The sequence below is a fragment of the Symphalangus syndactylus genome, chromosome 8 (genome assembly GCF_028878055.3).
Source record: "Symphalangus syndactylus isolate Jambi chromosome 8, NHGRI_mSymSyn1-v2.1_pri, whole genome shotgun sequence".
NCBI classification, from domain to species: Eukaryota; Metazoa; Chordata; class Mammalia; order Primates; family Hylobatidae; genus Symphalangus; species Symphalangus syndactylus.
In genome coordinates, this window is record NC_072430.2 from 55,761,316 (window position 1) to 55,787,224 (window position 25,909).

At 41.6% G+C, this 25,909-nt stretch overlaps 1 protein-coding gene across 1 annotated transcript in view; it reads right to left on the reverse strand.

Moving 5' to 3' along the window:
- The window catches only part of PRKCH (protein kinase C eta), a 232,002-nt gene that overhangs the window by 86,446 nt on the left and 119,647 nt on the right, over nucleotides 1-25,909 (reverse strand). Inside the window, exons 3-9 of the mRNA XM_055289164.2 lie at nucleotides 21,434-21,584; nucleotides 18,955-18,989; nucleotides 15,416-15,504; nucleotides 13,736-13,865; nucleotides 11,260-11,387; nucleotides 7,260-7,403; nucleotides 6,894-7,067 (exon numbers count right to left, since the gene is read on the reverse strand). Of these exons, the coding sequence (XP_055145139.1) occupies nucleotides 6,894-7,067; nucleotides 7,260-7,403; nucleotides 11,260-11,387; nucleotides 13,736-13,865; nucleotides 15,416-15,504; nucleotides 18,955-18,989; nucleotides 21,434-21,584 (851 nt within the window). The remainder of the gene's footprint in view (nucleotides 1-6,893; nucleotides 7,068-7,259; nucleotides 7,404-11,259; nucleotides 11,388-13,735; nucleotides 13,866-15,415; nucleotides 15,505-18,954; nucleotides 18,990-21,433; nucleotides 21,585-25,909) is intronic.

Consider the following 25,909-nt stretch of genomic DNA (forward strand, 5'->3'; position numbering starts at 1 on the left):
CCGTTGGGTGGGAGGGCAAGGGCAAGGAGAGCATTAGGACAGATACCTAATGCATTCAGGGCTTAAAACCTGGATGACCAGTTGATAGGTGCAGCAGACCACCATGGCACATATATACCCATGTAACAAACCTGCACATTCAGCACATGTATCCCAAAACTTAAAGTAAAATAAAAGTAAATGAAAAGTAAAAAAAAAAAAAAAACCACATACACAAATGGCCAACAGGTATAGAAAAATGCTCACCATCACTAATCATTGGGGATATGCAGATTAAAACCACAATGAGATATTATGTCATACCTGTCAGAACAGCTATTATTGAAAAATGAAAAATAACAGGTGTTGAAGAGGATGTGGAGAAAAGGGAACCTTTGTACACTGTTGGTGGGAATGTAAATTAGTATAGCCATTTGGAAAACGGTATGGAGGCTCCTCAAAAAATTAAAATAGAACTACCACATGCTCCAGCAATTCCAATACTGGATATACATCCAAAGAAAATGAAATCAGCATGTCGAAGAGACGCCTGCACTCTCATGTTCACTGCAGCATTATTCACAATAGCCAAGATATGGAATCAACCTAAGTGTTCACCAATGGATGAATGGACAAAGAAACAATGGAATATATACACAATAGAATACTGTTCAGCTTTTAAAAAGAAAGACATCCTGTCATCTGCAACATGGATCAACCTGGAGGACACTGTATTATGTGAAATAAGCCAGGCACAGAAAGACAAATGCCACTTAATCTCACTGATTTGTGGAATCAAAAAAAGCCAAACTCATAGAAACAGAATAGAATAGTGGTTACCAGAGGCTGGAGGATTAGAGAGATGTTGACAAAAAATATATATAAATAAAGCACTGAAAATTAAATATCTTTATGAATAACATTTTATTCTTTATATTATTTTTGTAGTCTATATTATCAGAAAAACAGATCTAAGAGTATACATTTTATGAGTTTTAGTACAGGTTATCAAATTAGTCACAAACTATTAGGATTTGCAGTGCTATCAGAAACAGATAAGGATGCCCATTTATATACTTGTAAGCAGTGTATATAATTATCAAAAAAGGGGAAATAATCTGTGGGTTCATAAACCTTTGTAGCAACCTTGATAAATTAGCAAATATTTGAAATTTGCTTACTATTTCCTTTTTGCCAAGAACAAAAGGACCTATAAAATACTTACCTTCTCAGTGTTTGCTGTCCCCTCCATGTGGGTGTCTGGGCTGGCCATTGGGAAGCCTTGGGACCTTTTTCCTTTGGTGTGAGGAGGGAGGGGGTCATCACCACGGTCGAACTGACTCACTTTTGAACAGTACTTCACAGTGTACAAAATATTCTGCATTCTCTCATTTGACCCTCACAGCCATCCTGTTTTCATTTTAATGATGAGAACTTTAAGGCTCAAAGGAATTTTAGGACAGACTCAAGCCATTTAGATAGTGGAAAACAAAGTTAAAACAGAGTTCAGGTTTTCTGTTCCCAAGGGCAATGCCATTTCCATATTGTCAGGTTGGTGGGGAGCCAAGACAGATAGGAGGTGCTTAAGCCAAGGCTGAATCAACAACTAAATGCGGAATAAGACAACATATGGAGTCAGAGTCAGCCTGACCTAAACTTGAACTTTGTCTCTGCCACTTACAATCTAAGGGATCCTCGGCTAGTTACTGCCCTGCTGTAGGCTTCAGAGAGACTGATTCCACAGGGCTGCATGAGGGGAGTGTCATTTTTACAAAGACCCTCACAATGAAATGCTTTACAGATAGAGTGGCTCCAACACCCTCCCTCACTCCTAAATTCTCCAGGGAAGACTGTCACAGTTCAGCATTACACACTGATTAGCATCTTACTTGAGAAGCCAGGGCCTGCAATACTGGGCAGCTAAAAAGTAAGCATCTTTCTGCTGTAATTTCTCATAGCAAGTAACACTTTCTGTTCTTCATAGTTGGTTTTACAACTGTAAATGGGGATAGTTTTACCACAGTAAATAAGGACTTACGACAGATGAATGCACAGCGAGCAAAAGCTATGTGTACTGTGGGGTCCGACATCTTGCAAACCTCAAAGAAGGCATCAACAACAGCAAAATTAAAATTGTATACCTCTATCTCAGCATTAGAAAATCTCCCTTGCTGCTGTTTTTTCTTCTTTTTCTTTTTTGAGACAAAGTGTCGCTCTGTCACCCAGGTTGGAGTGCAGTGGCACGATCTCGGCTCACTGCAACCTCTGCCTCCTGGGTTCCAGCGATCCTCCTGTCTCAGCCTCTGGAGTAGGTGGAATTGCAGGCATGTACCACCACACCAAGCTAATTTTTGTATTTTTAGTAGATGGGGTTTCACCATGTTGGCCAAGCTGGTCTCAAACTCCTAGGCTCAAGTGATCAGCCCACCTCGGACCTCCCAAAGTGCTGCCTGTTCCCAGCCTCACTTGCTTGTTTGAAGTGGGTTCCCACTACTTCTTTATCATTTAGCCTAAAGCAGGGGTACATTCCCTTTATCCTTTGCTTTGGAGACATCTACTACAATCAATACACACATCGTAAACCGCAATGGCAGTTCCATGCATTTGGTTTCTCTGGTGGAGAAATAAAAATAACTTTGCGGTAATGACTGCCACCTTGTGGTCAAACATAAAACTTCCACTAGGAAAAATAGACTTCAATGCTAGTAAAGGCTTCACCCACTAAACACCGGGAAGCTCATGTGGCCGCTAAAATTTTGGTATATTGTAAAATTTATATATTTTCCTAGAACATTTTGATTGTATATGCTATATTGATTGGGTTCCCAATCTGTTCCAGTTTAATTCCTCATTTTACTCTACCATAACATAATCTAATTGTTGATGAGATCTTTGCTTATAATCACCAGAATTTCCTTTTACAGATCAAATTCCCCTTAGGTATGAGATACTTCTTTGCTTCAGCAGTAGTAACTTGGAACCACTGCTGCTGCAAGACCAGGCTAAGCTCACTAAATACCAGTTGACTGCTTGACTCAAAGGTTACCACCTGGTGAAGATGATCTAACCTCATGTCATAGGAAACCATGTGATCTTTGGCTCAGGCCCTAGGAAGAAGATCTGAGAGGTCACCTGGCTCTGCGGCTTGACTCGTGGTGTTCATGGTGGTGTTCAGGAGGCTGGCACTTGAAACCCTGGCGGGCAACCAGTATCAGCTACCAGCTGTCCCTCTCAAGCCTTGAGCTGTAACTCCACTCCTCTATTCCAAGAAAAGAGCCCAACAAGGGGTTGAGGGCAGGGGAGGGGCTTTACATTGGCAAAGTGCCCAGCAAAGGAAATCGTTTCAAGGCTACTCCAGGGAGCAGTGTGGGGCAGGGAGAACTGGAGCTCCAGGGGAACCAAGGGCTGACCCAGCAGAGGGAAAGCAGAGGATGGGGGCAGGAGCAGCATGGGCTCCAGGGCCATCAAGAGCCACTGAGGACCGATGAGGAGCAGAGGGGAAGGGAGAGGAGCGCAGGGGAACTGAGGCCCATGAAGCCATTAGCTGCCTCCCCAGTTGTTTTTCTCTCAATAACACTGGAGTGGTGTAGGAGTCCACGCCACGTATCTCCTTCAGTGCATCCTGTCACCAAGCTCTCAGACTTCTCTGCTCCACCCATTCTCCAGGCTGCATGTGTCCCTCCCAACACAGATTTGAATACTAGTGACCCTGGAACATATGAAAACGCCCAGCTTCACTCACAGTTAGAGGAATGCAAGTTGGAACTTCAAATATACCATTCTTCTAATCTCTCAGATGATCCAAATAACAGATAGCATGCCATGATGGGAAGGTGGGGAAATGCGCCTTCTCACTCAAGCTTTGGGAGTGTGAATTTAGAGAAGCAGCCCAGCAAGGAGGGAAGAGCCTGCCTAGATTCTGCCATCAGACCACCTGGCTTCAAACCCTCTCTGCCACTTAGGAACTAAGCTTCTTTGTACCTAAGTTTTCTCCTCTGTGAAATGGGGTGATAATAACAGAACTTATTTCAGAGGGTTACTGTAAGGATTAAATGAGATAACAGACATAAAGCACTTAAAACCATGTGTGGTACATGGACAATAAAATGTTCGCTATCTTTAACCACAATGGGGGAGAGGGGCAATTGAACTCAATCAAAATGTGAAATGCATATACCCTTTGACCAAGCAATACTACTACTAATAACGTGTCATACAGAAACACCAGCATAAGCACACAAAGACAAAAGTACAAGGGGACTCACTGCAACAATGACTGAAATAAAAGACTAGGAACACAATACATAGCAACAGAGGAGGAAAAGTTTAATTATGTCATGTTCTAAAATGGAGTACTATGCAGCCATTAAAAATGAGGCAGCTTGGTATATAGAAATACAAAACAATTTCCAATATATATTATTAATATTATGTCTTAAAAAAAATAAAGTGGCCAGGTACAGTGGCTCATGCCTGTAATCCCAGAACTTTGAGAGACTGAGGTGGGTGGATTGCTTTAGCCCAGGAGTTTGAGACCAGCCTGGGAAACATGGCAAAACCCCATCTCTACAAAAAATAACACAAATTAGCCAGGTGTGGTGGCATGTGCCTGTAAGTCCCAGTTTCTCAGGGGGCTGAGGTGGGAGGATCGCTTTAGCCTGGGAGCTTGAGGCTGCAGTGAGCCATAACCGTCACTGCACTCCAGCCTGGTGACAAAGTGAGACCGTGTCTCAAAAAATAGATTAATTAAATTTTAAAAATACAGAATCATGGGCAAAGTATACTATTATTTGCGTTTTTTAAAGATAAACATGTATGTGTATACGTGCTGTATATATATGCTTTTATGTACAGAAAATTCTCTCAAAGGCTATAAATAAAACGAGCAATAATTGTTTCTTTCGGAGAAAGGATATGAATATTTGGAGGATACTTATATTACCTATTGCAAGAAATTAGATTTTCATAATTAAAACATATAACCTGATATGTCATTCCTTTGCTTCCACTTCTTCCATGACTTTCCATTGTTCTCAGGACTAAACCCACACCCCTTAATGCAGCCTGCAAGGCTCTTCATGGCCTGGCCCTGGGCCACCTCAGCTGCCTCAGTTCTCAAGGCCCGTCTTCAACCTCGATATGCTGTGTGTGCTGAGCCTCCTTCACACCTGACGCTCTGTCTCACCAGCAGACCCATGGTGTGCTGTTGACCCTGTATGACATATTCACCTTCATTCTCTGCCTAACTAATTCTAATTCACTCGTTTGGTCCCAGCATGGCTTTACCTTCCCTAGAGGTGTATTGCCAGCCTCCCTGGCTGGTCAGACGCCCCTATCCCGCTCTCGTGGAATCCCCTACTTCCTTGATGGTGGCACAGGCCAGGAACATGCCCAGAATTCACTCTCCCAGAATGCCTTTTGACAGCAAGATTCTGATACATCTGTGGCAGATCCTCCCTCTTGGTGCCTTCTCCAGGGCCATTTTCCCTCTTCGTTGATATCAAAAGCCCAATTTTGAGCCTGATTCTAAATAGAAGCAGAATGCCCTGCTCCAGGGGCTGAATCAAGGTTGGTGTGAACCAATCACGGTCTGCCAGCTTATCTTGGCCTGGTATTTGCTCTTCCAGCCTCCCTTGCTAAGGGCATGATATGGTTTGGCTGTGTGTCCCCACCCAAATCTCATGTTGAATTGGAATCTCTAACGTTGGGGAAGGGCCTGGTGGGAGGTGACTGGATCATGAGGCAGATTTCCCCCCTTGCTGTTCTCATGATAGTGAGGTCTCATGAGATCTGGCTGTTTGAAAGCATGTAGCATTTTCCCCTTCACTCTCTCTCTCTCCTGCTGTCACATGAAACCCTGCTTGCTTCTCCTTCACACTTCCACTATGATTGTAAGTTTCTTGAGGCCTCCCCAGGATGCCTCCTGTACGGCCTGTGGAACTGTGAGTCTATTAAACACTTTTTCTTCATAAATTACCCTGTCTCAGGTAGTTCTTTGTAGCAATGTGAGAACAGACATACAGGGCAGTTGACCCAAGTCTAGGAAAGATCTTCCCTCCCTGAGAAAAGGAGACTGGCCATGAAGCCCTTCAGCCCCTGCCCTTATGCTTTCTGCTTTGGATGCTATCATGCCAAGGTGTGGCATCTAGGGCTGCAGCAAATACCTTGGAACCCCAAGGGAAAGACATGTCCAATGTCACTGAGCAACAAATCCAACCACAGCACTGTCACCACCAGACTTCTCATTATGTGAAACAACAAGGAAAAGGTTTGTACTAATGAACCAAACCCTTCCTTTCTATTTATTGTTTAATCCACCGCTGGTCAAGTGTTCCATTAACTGCAGCCAGAAGCATTCTTAAACGCATACCATTATAGGGCAGACAGATTCAATTCTTAAGACCAGTCCATGGTTTCAGGCAAAGGGTCATTGCTAAGGCCAGGAGCAATGCCCTGGGATGTTCCAAATCAAGGTACCTCTCTGGGTCCTCTCAGACCCCTCTTCTAAACTCCTATGCCCAGGTCAGAACCAGCCCAGCTTTAGAAGCAGAGTCACAGCCAAATTCATCAAGACAATCAGCCCATGGCATTTTCTCTGTTCTTAGACTTCTGTAACTTTCACTCACCTTCACTTCACCTAGAGAAGATTTACGTTTGACGACCTTTTCAATCCTGGGACACACAACCCTCACGGTGCTCCTTCCACAGGACAGCACAAGGGAAGGGGTGAATTCATAAGCTTCCATTTTTCCTCCAGAGATTGTCAGAAGTCACCAATACCTCCATACGACCCTGCCTTGGGAGCCCATCCCCCAAAATTTCTGATACTCAACTTTATGAAATCTCCAGTATCTTACTGTCTCAGCTCTTTATCAAAAGAGGCTGTTTGTGCAGTGAATGCAATTCATACTTACGGGGGTCTGAAAGCAGCAGAACAACTGAGTGAGGAAGGGGTGATTGCGGGCCAGCGACAGGATCCTTTTCTCAGTCATGGTGCATTCCACATCATCATCCTGCAGAATCACGTCCTTCTTTAGCACCTTCACAGCATAGAGATCTCCTGTTTCTTTTATTCTTGCAAGCATCACCTATGGCAAAGCAAAAGGAGGGAGCATGAGGGAGTCCTCTTGGGGGTCTTAGGGTGTGTGCACACAATGGGAAGAAAGAATGGCACATGAGAAATGTGAGTATGTTCACATGCGTGCACACACACAAACACACACCCCTCCCCATACACAGAGCACACTTACTTCAACCCAACAGTTACAGCCAAGACTCACCTTCCCAAAACTCCCCTTCCCCAACACTCGGATGAACTCAAAGTTGTTGATACCAAGTCGGTTGGAAGAATTAACACCAATCCCATTTCCTTCTTTGCTGCTCTCTTTTCCCTGTCGTCTTAGGGTCGATCTGGAAACAAGTTTCTGAAAGAGTAAGAACATAGTAAGTCAGACATTGCAGCAGGAGCACGGAGCACCCATGCACGAAGAAGACCTTACTGGCTGGGAGCAGCCTCACCCCCAGTATAACGTGGGGGAAAGATCAACTCAGCTTGACAGATGATCGGTTCTGCCACTCGAAACTCTCTCAGTATCAGCTTCTAAATCTGTGCTTGCTGCTTGGTGTAAAAGGTCAATTAAAAATACGTCTAAGCCATGGAGTTACAGTTAGCGCTCAAGTGGAAATGCATGGAAACACCAATGCCTTGTGTGGCCCCTAGGGTGCCTTCTGCAGTGGCTTTCCACGGGAAGGTCTCATTCCATGAGCGCCACCTAGTGTCCACTTTTTACAGAGAGCAATTTTCATGTCTGCTCAGAGATTCAAGCATCATTCAGCACCAGGACACGAATGAAGCAATGTTTTGTAATTAATATTTTAAATTATATAGGAGAAATAAAAGTCCAATGTGAATATTAGAACAATGATCAAAAGCATGAAGAATAAAAATTTAAATACCTAAAATCCCACCAGCCCCCTGCCAAAGATATCCATATCCATGTATAAATAACACACACACGCACACGTTTTTATACTTGGTTAATTTTTAAAAACATAATCAAATTATTGTTTCATAACATACATTTGTATTCAAAAATTTGTCCTGGGTATTTTTCATGCCTTTAAATATCTTTCAAGAACATGAGTTCTAACGGCTATTCAATATCCATTTCATGGATATCTCACAACATATTAATTCCCCTGCTATTAGAAAGATGAGGCATCTCCCCTTTTTCACCATAGTGAATAACACTGTAGTGAATACACTTCATGCAAATCTTCAAAACAGAGTAATTAAGGGTCTAGCTCTCAAGCAAGCTGCCTGGATTCAATAACAGCTCTGCAACTTAACCTGAGACCCTGAGCAAGTTACCTACCCAGCCTCTCCCTGCCTCAGTTTCCTCTTCTGACAAAGAGAAGGTTAAAGTATCTGCCACATGAGTCATTAGGAGGCCTAAATGAACAAATGCATATAAAGCACTTAGATTGGTACCTGGCACATTCAAGAAACTTAAGCTGTATTGTCATTATCATCATTCAGTTTCTTAAGATAACTTCCTGCAAATGGAATTCCTTGGGCCAAAGTGCTAATTTTGAAGACTTCTGATACACAGCCAACTTGCCGTCTACAAAGACTGACCAATCTACAATCTCACCAGCATGATGAGAGTTCTAGTTTCAATGCAATGAATGGAAGGTAAGTGTGCTGCCTCAGTTGGCTTTCCAATTCCATCCTACTGAGTACCTGAGGATGTTGCTACCTAAAGGCAAGGTGACTTTTGCAGCTGGCCCACCTTGAGACATTTATAAGATAAGCTACCACTAGACAATAGATCGAAAGTCTAACATCCAGCCAGGCGCCGGATATCATGGATTAAGGATACTTGATTCAAATGACAAGTGCACTGTCCATTCCTAAAGATCGTGCTGCATGATCTTTATTCCTATTCTTATCTTATTTCCACTGTATCTTAGAAGCCCTAGTTCAGGCTGATATCTGCAATCTCTGCTCTTCAGGGATAACTGCCCCATGCATTAGCAATCCCCGCACAAGATTGGCATCCTGCCTGCCTATCCACAAGACAGACAGACCAGATTTCAAATACATTTTTTTACATAATAAATTTCAAATACATTTTTCACCATGATTTGATGAAACCCATTCATCTAAATCACATGTAACAGTCATTGCTGACTTAGTATGATCTAATATAAAGATTAAAACGTTTATCGTAGTGGCAATTCAATAAATTGTCAATAGGCCAGGCGCGGTGACTCAAGCCTCTAATCCCAGCACGTTGGGAGGCCGAGGCGGGTGGATCACAAGGTCAGGAGATCGAGATCATCCCGGCTAACACGGTGAAACCCCGTCTCTACTAAAAAAAAAAAAAAAATAGAAAAAATTAGCCAGGCATGGTGGCAGGCGCCTGTTGTTCCAGCTACTCGGAAGGCTGAGGCAGGAGAATGGCGTGAACCAGGGAGGCAGAGCTTGCAGTGAGCCGAGATTATGCCACTGCACTCCAGCCTGGACGACAGAGCCAGACTCCGTCTCAAAAAAAAAAAAAAAAAAAAAATGTCAATAAAAGTCCCTGATCTACTAGGCAGGAGTCTTTCAGTAAAAAGGAAATGAGGTGGTTGGTACTGACATTTTCAGGATTATCAAGAATCTCACAGTAATTGCACTTCCCTTCCTCAGTACCCAGAGATTAATTAGTTAAGTCGATAATTTTCATGAACTGGACACCAAGCTACACTGTTCAGATCTTACAACCATGGCTATTTCCCATCTCTAGACGCTGACCAGGAAGGCAACAGTAAGACATGGGCTTGGGAAGCAGCCAAGGCTCGACTGGATGACAGCAGGTGGGGGTCATTCAGGGAGAGTGCGGACAAAAACATGTGCACCTGCAACTGACACAACTCCACTCACTCCTGAGTGTCCAGAGGGAGAGACTCCTGTCTCTTGCTGAATGTGAATGATAAATTCACAATCCATAAACCGAAACTGCAGAACTGCTGGACTCCAGGGCTGTGCAGAGCCTTAGAAAGCTTCAAGTTGAACCCCTTAGAGGTGAGGATGCTGACGCCCATAGTTACTAGTCACCTGTCCTGCCCGGTCCATAGCCAAAAGCATAACCCAGGTTCCTGGGTTTTAGGCTTTCACCAGACCACAGTAACAGGAAGCTGATTTTAAAACAGAAAAGAAACGCCGGGCGTGGCAGCTCACACCTGTAATTCCAGCACTTTGGGAAGCCAAAGTGGGCGGATCACTTGAGATCAGAAGTTTGAGACCAGCCTGGCCAACATGGAGAAACTCCATCTTTACTAAAAATATAAAAATTAGCCGGTGTGGTAGTGGGCACCTGTAATTCCAGCTACTCGGGAGGCTGAGGCAGGAGAATTGCTTGAACCTGGGAGGTGGAGGTTGCAGTGAGCCAAGATCACTGCACTCCAGGCTGGGCGACAAAGCGAGACTCTGTCTCAAAAAATAAATAGAGAAAAGAAAAAAGAAAAAAAAAGGAAAAGAAAGGAAAAAAGTCCTTCTTCTGCTTTCTGTTTATTACTTGTTGCCCATGCTCATTATTTCTTGTCATATAACTGTACATACAATCTTATTGTGAAACAAATTGCTATTAAAAATGTGATTTCAGCCAGACACAGTGGCTCACACCTGTGTAATCCCAACACTTTGGGAGGCCAAAGCGAGAGGATCGCTTGAGCCCAGGAGTTTGAGACCAGCCTGCGCAACAAAGTGAGACTCCATCTCTACAAAAAAACATAAAAAATTACCCTGACATAGTGGCGCACACCTGCAGTCCCAGCTACTCGGAAGACTGAGGTAGGGAGGAAGGGAGGAAGGGAGGAAGGGAGGGAGGGAGAGAGGGAGGGAGGGAGGGAGGAAGGAAAAAGGAAAGGAGAGGAGAGGAGAGAGAAAGAGAAAAAGAAAGGGAGAGAGAAAGAGAGAGAGAGAGAAAGAAAGGAAAGGAAAGGAAAGGAAAGGAAAGGAAAGGAAGGAAGGAAGGAAGGAAGGAAGGAAGGAAGGAAGGAAGAAAGAAAGAAAGAAAGAAAGAAGGAAAGAAAGAAAGAAAGAAAAAGAAAAGAAAAGAAAAGAAAAGAAAAGAAAAGAAAAGAAAAGAAAAGAAAAAAGAAAGGCAGGCAATAAGTCTGTTTATTGTATTTGCTAAGATTAGGAACTTTGATGAGGCCACATGCTCTCATTTGGTCTCACCACATCTGAGCAACTTCTAAATTACGATACATGGAAAAAAAGCAAAGTCTCACCGAGGTTGGAGAAATATTTCCAGGTTGGAGACCCATCCCTGCCAGGGTCTTGGCGAGTTCCACCGCATTTACCCCACAGTTAGGGGCCACATTCGCTTGACATCGAATGTGCACATTCATTTTACATACTAGAGGGAAGAGGAAAACAGAATCCATGTTCAGAAAGGAACCAAGTCAACATGTGCTGCAACAGAGAACTTTAATAGCCTGAAAGATTATAATAGAGGAATTATTATAACAGGCTGAACAGTATCATTTTCTCATAAAATTAAGCTCACACTAGTAATAGTTCCTGACATTTTATCTATTTCTGTTTTCTGCAGAAGTAGAAAGCCAGGCATACTAAAGAATAATATATTTCAAATACATTTTTTCACCATGATTTGATGAAACCCATTCATCTAAATCACATGTAACAGTCATTGCTGCCTTAGTATGATCTAATATAAAGATTAAAACGTTTATCATAGTGGCAATTCATAGGCAATTAAATAACAAAGAATCATGTCAACTGTATTTTTTTCTGTCTCTCAACAGTGAAATAAAAGGTAGCAGTTTAAATGCCACATGTAGATCACTGTTCAAACAGGATGGAAATGGTGTTTCTACAAGAAAAACCTCTATCTGCAGCTTTCTTTCTGAGTATTGTTGTGGTTGGGCAGCCCTCACAGCACAGAGATGGGCATCCTGTGAGCCTGTGGTTCTCAGCATTTGCAGCCTGTGGTTCTAACTGCTTCACAGTGGGGGAAGGCAACTTTTTTTTTTTTTGAAACTTACTTTTATTGAAGGGTAAATGTGGTATACATACATTGAAATATTATTCAGAAAAGGCAACTTTTAAAACTTTTTGAAGGTCAGAGTACAAATGGCAGTTGAAGAGGTGAGCAAAGCAAGCTAAGCTCCTGGGGCACCGGAAGCTGCCTGGGGACGATGAAGGATCTGAGGCGTTGTCAGCTGGAATAAATTCTGAGACAGTTTTTTGACATGGGCCCTGCTGATGGGAGGTGAAACTGAAGCAACAAGCAACACATTCCTGTTTTATGGAGTCAGTCCATCTTGGAAGCACACACAGATCCAGGTTTTGTGGGGCCTGAATTTACATAATTTAGGAGGCCTTCTTTAAGAAAGAGACCACCAAATCAAGTAGAGGGCTTTGGAAGGTGCCCTTGAGAGACAGGAGCCCCGAGACAAGCCTCCTGGGAAACCCACCCCTCTCAGGAAGACAGGTGTAAGACACACGAGCCTACAGAAGCCTTTCAAAACCACTAAGTGACCATAAAAGCAAAAATCACAAGAGCCAGATTGCCGCAGGTGTGCTACCCTCAGGCCACTAGGGAAGAGGACAATGCAGATGAGCCCCATGCATGGCTCTGCACATCAGCAACAACCATGCAAGGCAGAAAGGGACTTCCCACTGGGAACCCATACCCAGGTGAGACCATCACGCTAAGATCAAGCTGCACCTGGACCAACGCCCTACAAGTTATCCATGAGCTGGCTACTGTTTTGGTTTTATGAGAAAAAAAATTAATAGTGTTCTACAGAGATAGAAGAATGTGCCCTTCTTAAAGACAAGTGACTGGCCTCTTTTTGTTGACAGAAGCAAGCTCCATAAGTCCAAGCAGTCAATGGAAGTTGTCTGGCTACACTCATGCCAATTCTACCTCACCATTGCTCTCCTCAACTGGCGACTTGGGGTGTGTCTGATAAGGAAGGCTTCAGGTGCACCCCACGGCAGTCACATCATTACATTTCCATACGAGATGGCTCAAGGCCAACAGCTCCCTAACTCCTAACAGGACAGGGATCAGCTCTCACCCACTCAGAGCCTTTGCTAGGGCCAAAGCTCCAAACTCTTCACTCCACTGGGCACAGCTGGTGAGACGCAAGCTTACAACCAAGGCTTTATCTTCCTTCATTCTACCCCTGTCTCCAATCTCTTTCACAAGACCCAGGGCAGCTCTTTTTATGCTGTGACAACTCAATTCCTGCTGATTTCTGGTGAGATCATCAGATCTATTCTCCTGCCATTTCTTACTCTTAATCCAACCTTCTCATTTGGCCATCTCACCTCCTCACCTCCTCCTAACTTCCATTTCTTTTAAATTTTTATTTATTTTTTCTTTTTAGTGTCTCACCTGACTCAACCATCTTCCATTTCTGACTAAGATCCCATCTTTTTCTCTTCCAAACACCTATTAAAATATAGTGTCTAGGCTGTATTTGTCAGCTAGTGAGCTAGATCACTGAATATACCATTTGACTTAATGTCCTATGGTTAGAAAATGTTGGCATCAGATGAAGTTCTCTTTACATGCCTGACAAGAAACATGTAAGTTTAAAATGACTAAGATGTTGATTTACAACATATCTAAAACCATCAGTTCTAGGACAGATTCTGAGTCCATAGAATTCTGAAAGCTTAGGGCACAGTGTTCCCATGAAGAGGTGGGTACCCAGCACCTCAGCATCTCACTTTTACACTGAAGTCCTTGTCGCATTATTCCCCAGAGCAGTGAGCCACAGTGATCGCAGAATGTTGGCACTTTGTAGTTGTGGATGCTGAACTTGTGTGGGATGTTGATCCCAAACCTCTGTTCTGCAATCTGTAAAAAAGGAAATAAAGGGACAAGAGCTAAAATGTCATACCAATGTCTCTTGTAAAAACTGTAATAGGAACCCATCAAATGCAAAATGTCACTATGACACCTGAGCTAGGTATATTATTTTACTGTACTCAGCCCTGATTAATTACTCAGGTCTTACTAACCAGACTAAACACATTTTCTAATGAACAGGACAAGACAGAAATGTGGGAAGCACATTAGATCATTCGCCATTTTGAGAAATAAAAATTAAGATTTTCACTTCATCTTTCATATTCAGGCCATATTTCTCTCCTTGCCAATCCCCTAACACCCCCATCTATTTCCCAGAACCTTTTAGCTTCAGGATTAAATGGGTCTTTTACACACTATATATACTTGCTATCACTATAAGTTCTTCCAGACATTGTGTCACGGAGGGAAAAACAAAAAGAAGAGACTCAGAGGCCATGGAACCACAGAAAGAATTTATTCCAAAGTGACACTAAAGTAACTACTTATTCAGCCCTTCCAGCCTTTCTTTGCCTTGCATTTGCAATCCGACAATCTGAGTTAAATCTCAGTTTCCAGCAAATAATTCCACTAGGCATGTACTCTGCAGTCCATACCACAATTTTATGCTACAACAATGGATCCGTGCATGACAAGGAGTAGGGCAATCATTACTCTTCTTGAAACTTTTCTGGCCTCTTTCTTGGAAAAGCTGTGGTTTATACCTCTACGTATACTCTTTAGCAATCCTATATGTGTACTATAAAGAACCATTGTGTTCCAGAGTCATTCTTCCAATGCCTCTGCAAATCTACTGCTAAGTGTCAGCAACACTCCATCTGCTTTTACCTCTAGAATTTAAAATGTATGCCTATTGCAGATGAATGCAATATGAGTGGCAAGAATGATGTTGAAGCTTATACACACATACACACACACACACAGAGAGAGAGAGAGAGAGAGAGAGAGAGAGAGAGAGACATCTTCCCTGAAATTTCTTAAGAGGCTGGAGAAAGCCAGCAATCTTTTTACTTCGGAAACATAATTTACAGTTATTAACATATGTGTCACATCAATTCTATGTTGTTTAACTTACAAAAACTGTGTGAGGGAAACACTGATCCTGTTTTAAGACTGAGGAAAAGAGAGATTGTAGGCCTTGCCTCAGCTCATAGAGAAGATGGCTAACTGAGGCGGGATTCAGCATTCAAATCCAGGCTGTCAGATGCCAAGTTCAGGGCTCCTTTCACTCTGCCAAAAGTCTCTCCAAATGAGTAGAAACAATCCATATAGCTTATACCCAGCTAACCACTAATGGGGTCCTCACAAAGGAGAGATGATGCCACATAAGTACAGAAATACAAATGCCATAATTTAAAAAAAAGAGACAGAGAGAAATTTCTATTCTAATACAACCCTTGGCTTCAAAGAATGTGGAAGCAGAGGTCTGGGGACGGGGAGAAGAGGGGGAGGAAAGGAGGGAGGGAGGGAGAGAGACGGTGACACACAGCACACACAATACACACACACACTTAATCAGCAAACTGCTATCCTCTTACCTTTGAATCCACTTTGTTAATATTGTTTTGGCAAGTACAGGCTGTAACAATTAGATGATGGCAGCGTTTATGGACGACACAGGTGCACACTAGGAAATTAAATCCAGCAATTACACATTTATCAGAAGCTCACAGTCCAGCCAATTACAGCAGAGTCAACCAGGGCTGCACCGTGCCAACAAGACTGGACTCATCTGGCCCACATGACAGCAGCTGGTGCGCCCATCCTTCCTATTGCCTTTGCCACCATCCTAACACAGACCTTTGCTCAGGCTCAAACTATCCATTATCAAGTCCTGGGCCTATTTCTTCCTTCCTGACTCTATTCCATCCTGCACCCACCACCAGAGGACTCTTCTAACACTCTAGTCCTGCTCCCATAATCAAAAACCTTCCATGGTAATTCACTGCCGATCAACAAAGTTCAAATTTCCCACCCAGGTTCCAGGTCCTCCAGAGGCTGCCCCAAGCTACCTGTCACCTTTCTTCTATGGGATCTACTTGTTTCAGTAAAAACTACATGGGTTGCTCTTCCTGGAGCACATCTGCACCCTTCCAACAAACTATTGATGCCCTTTTCTCTCCCTGGGATATCCTTTTTGCCTATCAACTAACTAAATCTTAAGTTTAGGACAAGATGTAACTCAGAAAATGTCTCTTCCATGAAAATACTCTGCCCCATCCCCACTTCTAGACTGAAACCACCTGCCCTCCTCTGATCTCCCACAACCCTTAGCCTGCCCCCTCATTTCAAACCTTCCACCCAGCCTTGTAATGCCCTCAGAATTCCCTGCATGACGCCTTGAACAGAGGAGGCATTCAATAAATGTTTGCTGAATGGCTTAATCAACTGTTGAAATATTTAGAACTTTCTGAATAACATTTTTTTCATTCTCATCTAGATAAGTGATATAGTGCAGATAGTTGAGCTTGTCATCAAAAGATAAACACATGCAATGAAGTAGTATAAAAATATACATCATCTTAAGATCTTTCAAGACATGTGGAAGGTTTTAGGATTAACTACATAAAGAGAGGTGACATGTCAGTAAATAACATTATACCTTAAAACAAATCTAGCTTTCATCAGATTCAATTCTCAGGAGAACCAAATTGAAAGTGCCCAGAGAACTGGTCTTTTTATATGAGGGGATCTCAAAACCATCCTTCACACAGAAAGACTTTATTTTTTGAGGTATTTGGTTTTTTTCCTGGTTAGCTTGGTAAAGGCTTCTCAATTAATCTTTTCAAAGAATCAGCATTTGATTTCATGGATTTTCTCTGTTGTTTTCCTATTTTCAACTTCACTGACTTCTGTTCTAATTGTATTATTTCTTTTCTTATGCTCGCTTGAGGCTTAAATTTATCTTCCTTCTCTAGTTTCCTAAGGTGGAAATTTCGAATCTTGGTTTTAGATCTTTGTACTTTCCTACTGTATGCATTTAATGATATACATTCCCATCTGAGCACTGCTTTTGCTGGATCACACATATTTTTATAAGTTATATTTTCATTTTCACTTGACTCTAAATATTTTTTATGTTCTCTTGAGTCTTCTTCTTTGACACATGTGTTACTTAGAATGTGACGTTTAACCTTCAAATATTTGGGGGTTTTCCAGCTATCTTACAGTAATTGATTTCTAGTTTAATTCCATTGTGGTCTAAGAAGATACTGTTTATGGTTTCTCTTCTTTTAAATTTGGTAAGCTATGTTTCATGGCCCAGAATGTGGTCTATGTTGGTAAATGTTCCTTGTGAGCCCGAGAAGAATGTGAAAACTGCTGTTGTTGGATGGAGTATTCTATAAATGTCAATTTCACCTAGTTGTGATAATGCTGTTTAGATCACCTATATCCCTACTGATTTTCTGCCTGCTGGATCTATCAATTGCTGAGATATTGAAGTCTCCAACTATAGAAGTGGATTTGTTCATTTCTCCTTGTGATTCTATCAGTTTGTCTCATGTATTTTGATGCCTGTTAGGTACATACATACATACATACATACATGCATGTTAAAAATTGTTATGTACTACTACACTGGTCTTTAAATAAAACAAAACTTAAATAAAAATGTTAAGTCTTCCTGGAAAACTGACCCCTTTATTGTTGTCCCCTCTTTATTCCTGATAATTTTCCTTGTTCTGAAGTCTGCTCTGTCTGAAATACCTATGCCAGTTTGCTTTTGATCAGCGTTAGAATGGCATACCTCTCTCCAACCAGGCATTTGGTTTTATATGCCTTATGGAGACATTACCAAAGTGGTGTCTGCATGTCTCCTAACTAATAGTCTTTCCTGCTCTTTACATAGCAGGTGACCCACTGAAAATCAGGTCATCAAATATCCAGGCACTATAGGCCAAAGAGAAAAAGAAATAAAATAACAATAGAGATGTATCTTAAATCCCATGTTTTAAACTCAAAACCATAATCTTGTTTATCCAGAGCTTCTCAACTTATCTTGGTGTGCATGAGATGGGCTACCATGGACTGCAAGGCACATTCCTGTGCTCACAGGCCCATGCCACAAAGTGACAGTGATTCTGGCTTGTGAACTCTCTTCTCACTTGGGACTGAGATTAACAGCATACAGGTCAATTATTGCTGTCATATAAATATTTGTTTTTTCCTAACTTTGAAAGTTCAGTGGAATTGTTCATACATAGTAAAGTCAAAATTAGATCCAAGAGTATTTCTTATTCAGTCCATCCAAGGGAAGTAATGTTTTACCTCACCTCTTCCAGAAGAGAAGGTGAGATTTTCTTATCCACACATAGGCTACTGCTCTAGGACATGTGGTGCTATTTTATCAATCATCTACATAGTGAAATGGGTCCCATGTGTATAAACTATGTGATGATACTCATGCCAAAGGTTAAGGGGGACCCAAATGACAGGCAAGCCTGATGGGCCTGGCTAAACCATCTGACTGAGGGCTCTTCTTCCATTCCCGCCATTGTATTTCATTCCAATTATGCTAGAAACACTAGTAAACTGGTTTCATCTTAGATTGTGAAAAATAAATGTAACATGTAGTAACTTACAGGATCACTGACAGCTTAACTTTGAACATTTCTCACTTTTTTTTAAAAAATGATAACATTTCAAAAACAACTTGGATAATAGCTTATGTTCCCTAAACGGGGGAAAAAGAGAAAACAGCAGTGTGCTAATTTTCACCCCTATCTATTATCAATAAGATTGTAAAAAACAGAAGTTTATCTTCAAGATTTAAGAGTATGCTCACAAAATCACTTTACCTTTTAGTACTCTCATGTTATTGCAGAGACAAAACTTTAAACAATGAAACTTTATTAGGTATCCTGGCTTTAGAAATAAAAACGTCCCCTTTACATTGTCGAAAATATGGCCAAGATCTCACCAAACTAAAGAGTTCTATCTACACAGGGGTTTCCTTTGACCTACAGAGAGTTATTTATCACAATATTAAGGGAAGATACCCTATTTTCTCTTGGTATACTCATTTTTTTTTAACATAGGAACAAAAAGAAACATGGTTTTAAAAATGTTTCCTTACCTTGGCACTGATAACCCTGTTTCCCAAACACTCCCCTGTCGAAGAAAAGAAAACCACCATCAGTCAAGTATTTCAGCAATAACCCTCTTATAGTCCTTAAGGAAAACAAATTTCATCCTCTCCTCCTTTATGAAAAACACAATTTCAGGGAAAAAGCAAAGATGATGTGCTTTCTGAGCCATTGTTTGTTACTATGAGACACAAGAAAAAGCCATGTGCTGGATTAGAATGAGCCATATGATACAAATGGGTGGGTAACAACCATTCCCATTCCATCTACCTCCACGGCAATTTCCTAAGTCTTCAGTGGCAATAAATCCTCATCTGTACGTGTGATTAAGCCTTGGCCTGAAGAGTTCCCACCTTATTCTCTCACACATAAAGATGTTCAGATGCTGAAGTAAACAGACACAGATACACTATGGAAGTACACAGATGAGTCTACCACAGCTGCCTGTCCCAAGGGACCTGCCCTTGTCCCTGTGTCCCTATCACCCCTGGAGCCCACAGGTGGGCAGAATTGCCGCCACAATATGCCCTTCAGGCCCACCACTTCCATCTTTGCCTCTCCCGAATATATTCTATGGGTGATGGTAATGATGGTAATATTAGGAGTATTCTCATTCTCATTAACAAAGATCACAGTAACTAAGCCCATAGGATGTGCCAGACACTGAGCCAAGCAGCTGATATATACCATTTCATTTAATCCTCACAAAAAGCCATGGGAGGCAGCACACAAAATAACATGGTTAAGAGCACAGACTCTGAAGCCAGATGGCCTGATGCTTTGAGCCACAGTTTCCTCATCCATAAAAGGGACTAATGATAACAGTTCCTACTGCATAGGGCTCTAATGATTAAAAGTTGTAATATAAAATGCTCAGAATAGTGCCTGGCCCTTTAAGTACTCTATGAAAGTTTATTATACAAGTAAAATAAGATTGTTGTCTATTTTGCAAATATTTTGCAAATGAAGAGACATTGACAGGCTACGCAACTTGACTAAGTCACACACCCAGTTGGTGATGAGACTGGATGTCAGAGTCCATACTCTTAACCATATATATTAATATATACACCAATATTTTAAGGGTGTGTGTGAGAGAGAGTATGAGTGTGAGGGTGTGTGGGTGTCGGGGTGGGGCGTTAAAGGCTGGTTGGGTACAGTTAATGTTTCTTTGGTGGAAAAAAGTCAGTGAAATGATCAAATAAGTTTCCATTACAAATGTCAGTTCAGGTCGGGGCCATCACCATTAATGCCTACAGGGGCCTGGCAGGTCATGTAAAAGAAACAGAAAGGTGTGACATGAAATACACTGCAGGAGGCAAGCACCCTTATGTCACAAGTGAGCAAACCACAGAGAGGTGGGGCTGTGGCTAAGTCGAGTGCAGCCTCATGCAAAGAGGAAACGTGAGCTCAAAGACGCCAGGGCTGCTAATTTACCCACCCCCCCCAAAAAAAGTAATATAATTTTTTTCCTAAATACAATAAATGTTATGACACATTTGTTGGCTTCATATCTACAGCCAGTTTAGCATCTCAAAATCATTGTTTCTTGATTAAAAATGTCAGAAATACTAACTAGCCCTAGGTTCTGACTATTGAAGATATAAAATCCAAAATAATCACAGAAAACAAAATACAAAGTAATTGATCAACATTCAGAAACTGCTGTGATCCAAGGGCTTCTGCCTTCACTAAACAAAATAAATAAAGTTGACAACAAAAATATAGATCTCCTTTCACGCTACCAAACTGTATTTTCTCCTTCTGAGATGGGTGTGTGAGGGCATCTTCCTTTCTTCACTTTCCAAATAAATATGCTTAATTTATCACTAAAGATAACTATTGCTTAAATTTATTTTACATTTGCCACTGAGACTGAGACTTAAGCTTCAGTTGTATGTCTAGTAAGATATTGCCCCAAATCTCTAGAATTTCTCAGTGTTGAATTATCTTAGTTCCTACTAATTGCCAGGGATTAGATTATAGTATATGATCACTGAAGGCTATTATCTTCTGCTACATACCAAGAGGCTGAAGACTACTTTGTGTTTAGTTTTCTTGCAACCATTAATTTCCATAAATCATTATGCGATTCATGCCTTCTTAAAGCAATACTGTTGATTATTCTTTGGTCCTTAGGGACTGATTATCCAATTTACTGATTGTCTGTTTATTGACTTATTAGCCTTTTTCTCTGATTTATGCTTTTTGACCAGTTTGGGATTCATTAGCATCTTTACCAAGATGATTTTAAAAAAGAAATGATATCTAAAACTTGGATCTGTGAATTACTTAGATGTTTTTGCAATGGAGATTTAAATTACTAGGTCAACATATTAGAGTAAGAGGCAAAAATCAGATCCCAAAAGAATTCTTAAATAATCATGCATTCTGCTGAAGTCATACATAACCAGAGGAAGCCTATTAGACAGAAGCTCTGAGGAGGACAGAAGTCAGGGAACCCCTTACCAGATAAACTCCCTGCAGTGAGAGCAGTAGGTGGGCTGCCTCAGATACGTGGCCATGAATTTGTGTCCATTGATCTGGTGGACTCGCCTTCGCATAGCCCTTTGGCGCTTCCTGGTAAAATGTTTGAAGATCCGGTCTCTCTGGAGAGTAGCTATATATTAAAAGGAAGGAAAAAAAGAATAAGATGTAAGGAACCTAACGCACCTAATAGATGAGAAAGTTTGATAGTTCAAATACTCCCCAAATTATTTTTTCTTTCTTCAAGATCTAAAACATCCCCCCCAAAATCATTATGGCTTCCTAATAGGACTCTTTACTTTGAGACAGGACCTCACTGTCACCCAAGCTGAAGTGCAGTGGCTCAATCACGGCTTACTGCAGCCTTGAACTCTCAGACCCAAGTGACGCGCCTACCTCAGCAACCCAAGGTGCTAGGACTACAGGCATGCACCACCATACCCAGCTAATTAAAAATTTTTTTTTTTATAGAGATGGAGGTCTCACTGTGATGCCAGTGCTGGTCTCCAACTCCCAGGTTCAGGTGATCCTTCTGTCTTGGCCTCCCAAAGTGCTAGGATGACAAGTGTGTGTCACCGCACCCAGTCATGTGGCTTTTTAAGGTTAGACCTATGCAAACCCCTGAGATGCCCACTGTCTGGTTATAACTGGCTATCATGGGCCAATCTCTTGTAGCACAGACCAAGGGTTTCCCAGGGTTCTGACAGGGCAGTATGTGACAACAGCATGGTCTCCTAGCTCCAGTCTGGCTGTCTGTGACCTCACATCTATCTATGGGCTATAAGCATTTCTCATTATTCTCCTTTAATTCTGGTATCCTCGCAAACTGAATGAGGGAATCACCCACAGCACAGACTGTGAGAGCTCTGTCCAAAAGCCATTGGTACAGGATCACCTCTGTTAACCTGGAATAGGTAGAAATTAACCTGAAATAGGTGCAAAATTCCTTTTCTAACCTTGCGCTTTTAAAACAGTGGCTTCTAATCTGAGGACTCTCAAAACTACATCATTATGTCTTCCAAATAATTATGCTAGAATTTTTCTAGTGTATGCAGAGACTTGTGATTAATAAAATACAGCTTATTTCCTCAATAATGCTTTAATCATTGAAACAAAGGAAATTTAAGAAATCATGAAAGAATAATTTGCTAAAAAATTTTAAACCCTGGAAGAGACAGAAGATTTCAAAGATAATCTCAGACACCTGTTACAAAGGAAATTATAGAACAATAAGAAAACACAGAAAAATATTATACTCCTAGGATAAGATAAGGATAATAAAACTTGGCCAGGTACAGTGGCTCATGTCTGTAATACCAACACTTTGGGAGGCTGAGGCAGCAGGACTGCTTGAGTCCAGGAGTTCAAGACCTCCTGGACAATATAATAGGCCCCATCTCATAAAAAATTTTTTTAAAGGGATAATAAACTCTAAAGGCATCCAAAGTTCACAGATTCGCAATTTAAGAAATTTAAAGTTCTATTTGGCAAAAAAAATACAAAGCAGAAAGTTGAAAGAAATAAACTGAGGGAAGAGAGGACTTGTAACACATGACAAAGGGTTACTACTATTTATAATACACAGAAATCAATTTTTAAAAATATGAACAATCCAGTAAAAATGGGGCAGAGGATGTGAAGAGGCAATTCCTAAAACTGTGAGTGCAAACAGCCAATAACCATGCCAAGATGTCCAATCCTACCCAAGACGGACACATAAGAACCAGAAGCTAAATTACATTTTTACCTCTTAAGCTGGCAAATACTTAAAAGGATTGCTAAAGTGTCCTTTTTAACAAGGGTGAGGTGAAACAGGCACCCCCATCCTGTCAGTAGGAGCATAAACCGGGCTCCAGTCCTGACCCTACCACACCAGCTCTCTTTTTCTTGCTAAGCCTCAGGGTTCCCATCTAGAAATCAGGTGGCCCCTTCTTCCTAGAGTTTTCACAAGGACTGAATCAGGTAACACATTCAAAGAGCTTAGCACAAAGCTAGGCACATCACAGCATTCAAAAAAATGTAGTTATTTAGGGCAAGTGCAGTGGCTCACATCTTTAATCTCAGAAATTTGGGAGGCTGAGGTGGGAGATCACTTGAGCCTAGGAATTGGAGACCAGTCTGGGCAACATAATGAAACTCCTTCTCTACCAAAAAAAAAAAAAAAAGCCAAGTGTGCACCTGTGGTCTCAGCTACTAGGGAGGATCACTTGAGCCCAGGAGGTTGAGGCTACAATGAGCCATGATTGCACCTCTGCACTTCAGCTGGGCAACAGAGCAAGACCTTCTCTCCAAAAAAAAAAAAAAAAAAAAAGAAAAGAAAAAAGAAAAAAAGAAAAAAATGTAGTTATTTCAATAATATATATAGATATAGATATATATATCTATATATATATTTTTTTTTTTTTTTGGAGAGAGTTTAACTCTGCAACCAGGCTGGAGTGCAGTGGCGTGATCTCAGCTCATTGCAACCTCCACCTCCCAGGTTCAAGGTATTCTCCTGCCTCAGCCTCCCGAGCAGCTGGGACTACAGATACGCATCACCAAGCCCAGCTAATTTTTGTATTTTTAGTAGAGATGGGGTTTCACCATGTTGGCCAGGATGGTCTCGATCTCTTGACCTTGTGATCCACCCGCCTCAGCCTCCCAAAGTGCTGGGATTACAGGCGTGAGCCACCATGCCCGGCTTTCAATAATAATTTTTGTGGAGACCAATGTGACAATACCTGTCAAAAAAATTAGAGTCTACACAATAGATCTCAAAGAGTGAAATGCAGAAAGAGTCCAAATGAATTTGGCTAAGACACCAACATCTTCAGAGGTTCCAGCACAGTTAAAATCACAGCTGCCTCAGTTTTTGTTTGGAGGTAGGTGTAATCTTTGGCAAACAGCCTAGTTACTTTCCTTCTTAAGTTTCCCATATGTCTCAAGAAGATGAAGATGCCCCTGTCGTCCACCCTGTGGGAACAGTGTCATAACCAACAATCCTGACAGCTTCTAAGGACTGCATAAGAACAAAAGTTACTACACTACACTGCCCTCTTCCACGCATGACACTTCTAGAAGTCATTTAGAAACCACAAAGTGAACAGATTTTAACATTCCTTTGCTTGCAGATGACAAAATTAGGCTAATGGTATCACTCTCTATCCAGCCTCTGTTATCACCAGCCTGAGACCCAGCTCAATACTGGCCAAAGCAAACTTGTATTGAATTATTAATAGTAAACACTTATCATATATAGATGCAAATTAAGTTCTCCCTGGGGATCTAATTACCAAGAATTAACTTATTTAATCCCTCAATACTACAAAGATTGGTTAAAATGCCAGTCCACTTGCATGTTTAATATTTCATCAATTGAATCCTGTTTTTTTTCTTAACAGCTATTGCCACCGCAATTTTCCAGTTGATTCCTTATAACCAGAGGAGGATTTAGGAAAAAACTGCATGCCAATCATTTCTTGCCACCTTCATTCCTGCCTTTTCACCTTCCTAAACTGCCCTTCCCTCTTTCCTTCCAACCATTAAGAGTTAAATTAGACTTAACCTATCGGCCTCAGAGCCTGAGCAACCTCCCCCAAATCCTAAAGCCGGGGGACATGCTAACCCACTGCTCCCACAGCAGCCTGGGAGCACACCTCAATCTCTTCTCTCACGACCTGGGGCCGTGTCTCTTTCACTTCTGCCCCAGGCACTTCCCACGCACTTTCATACAGGGACATGGACAAACTTCACTCTGCCCTTTTACATTATTTTGCACATGTGTCTCTTTGTTTAGAAAACAAACATACACACTTATGCACCTACACACACACCTGGGACTTTGCAAGACATTTGATCACATAAAGAAAACTGGGGCCCCCATGGCTTCCAATGACTTTCATTGGAAGCCGTCACCATGTTCTAGACTGCTGCCATGAGCAAAAGGAAACAGCTCTCCTACACACTCTTCACTTGCCTACAGACTCCAACCCCACTTCACCATCGGAATGCAAACGGAACTTCCTCATTGTTTGCACCGCCTCCTGTTTACTTAGGACTGAGTTAAAAGGACTAAAAAAAAACCCTGTTGAATACTATGGTGCTTAAATCAACCAGGGCTTTGAGAAATCTCTCAGATCATGGTTTAGTTAGACACGTCAGGCAACCCTAACATGCTCTGCAGCCAAAACTTGCATCACAACTTCTGTTTGCCTCCTTAGGTGCCCAATGGCTCTAAATAAATAGGAAGCTGGCTCTGAGCCCCAGCACGAAAATTCACATTCCAATCTCCAGAGGGGTGCTGGCCTGGAGCCCTGATCTGCCTCACCAGAAGTGGGTTTTGAAAAGCCACCCCATCCACAGGATGCAGAGTAATTATGTCAAATATAATGAAGATTAACTATTCTAAAATCCCATCTCTTCTGAACTAAAATTATATTTCATAAAACTGGACTGTCATCCCATGCTCGTTTTGAG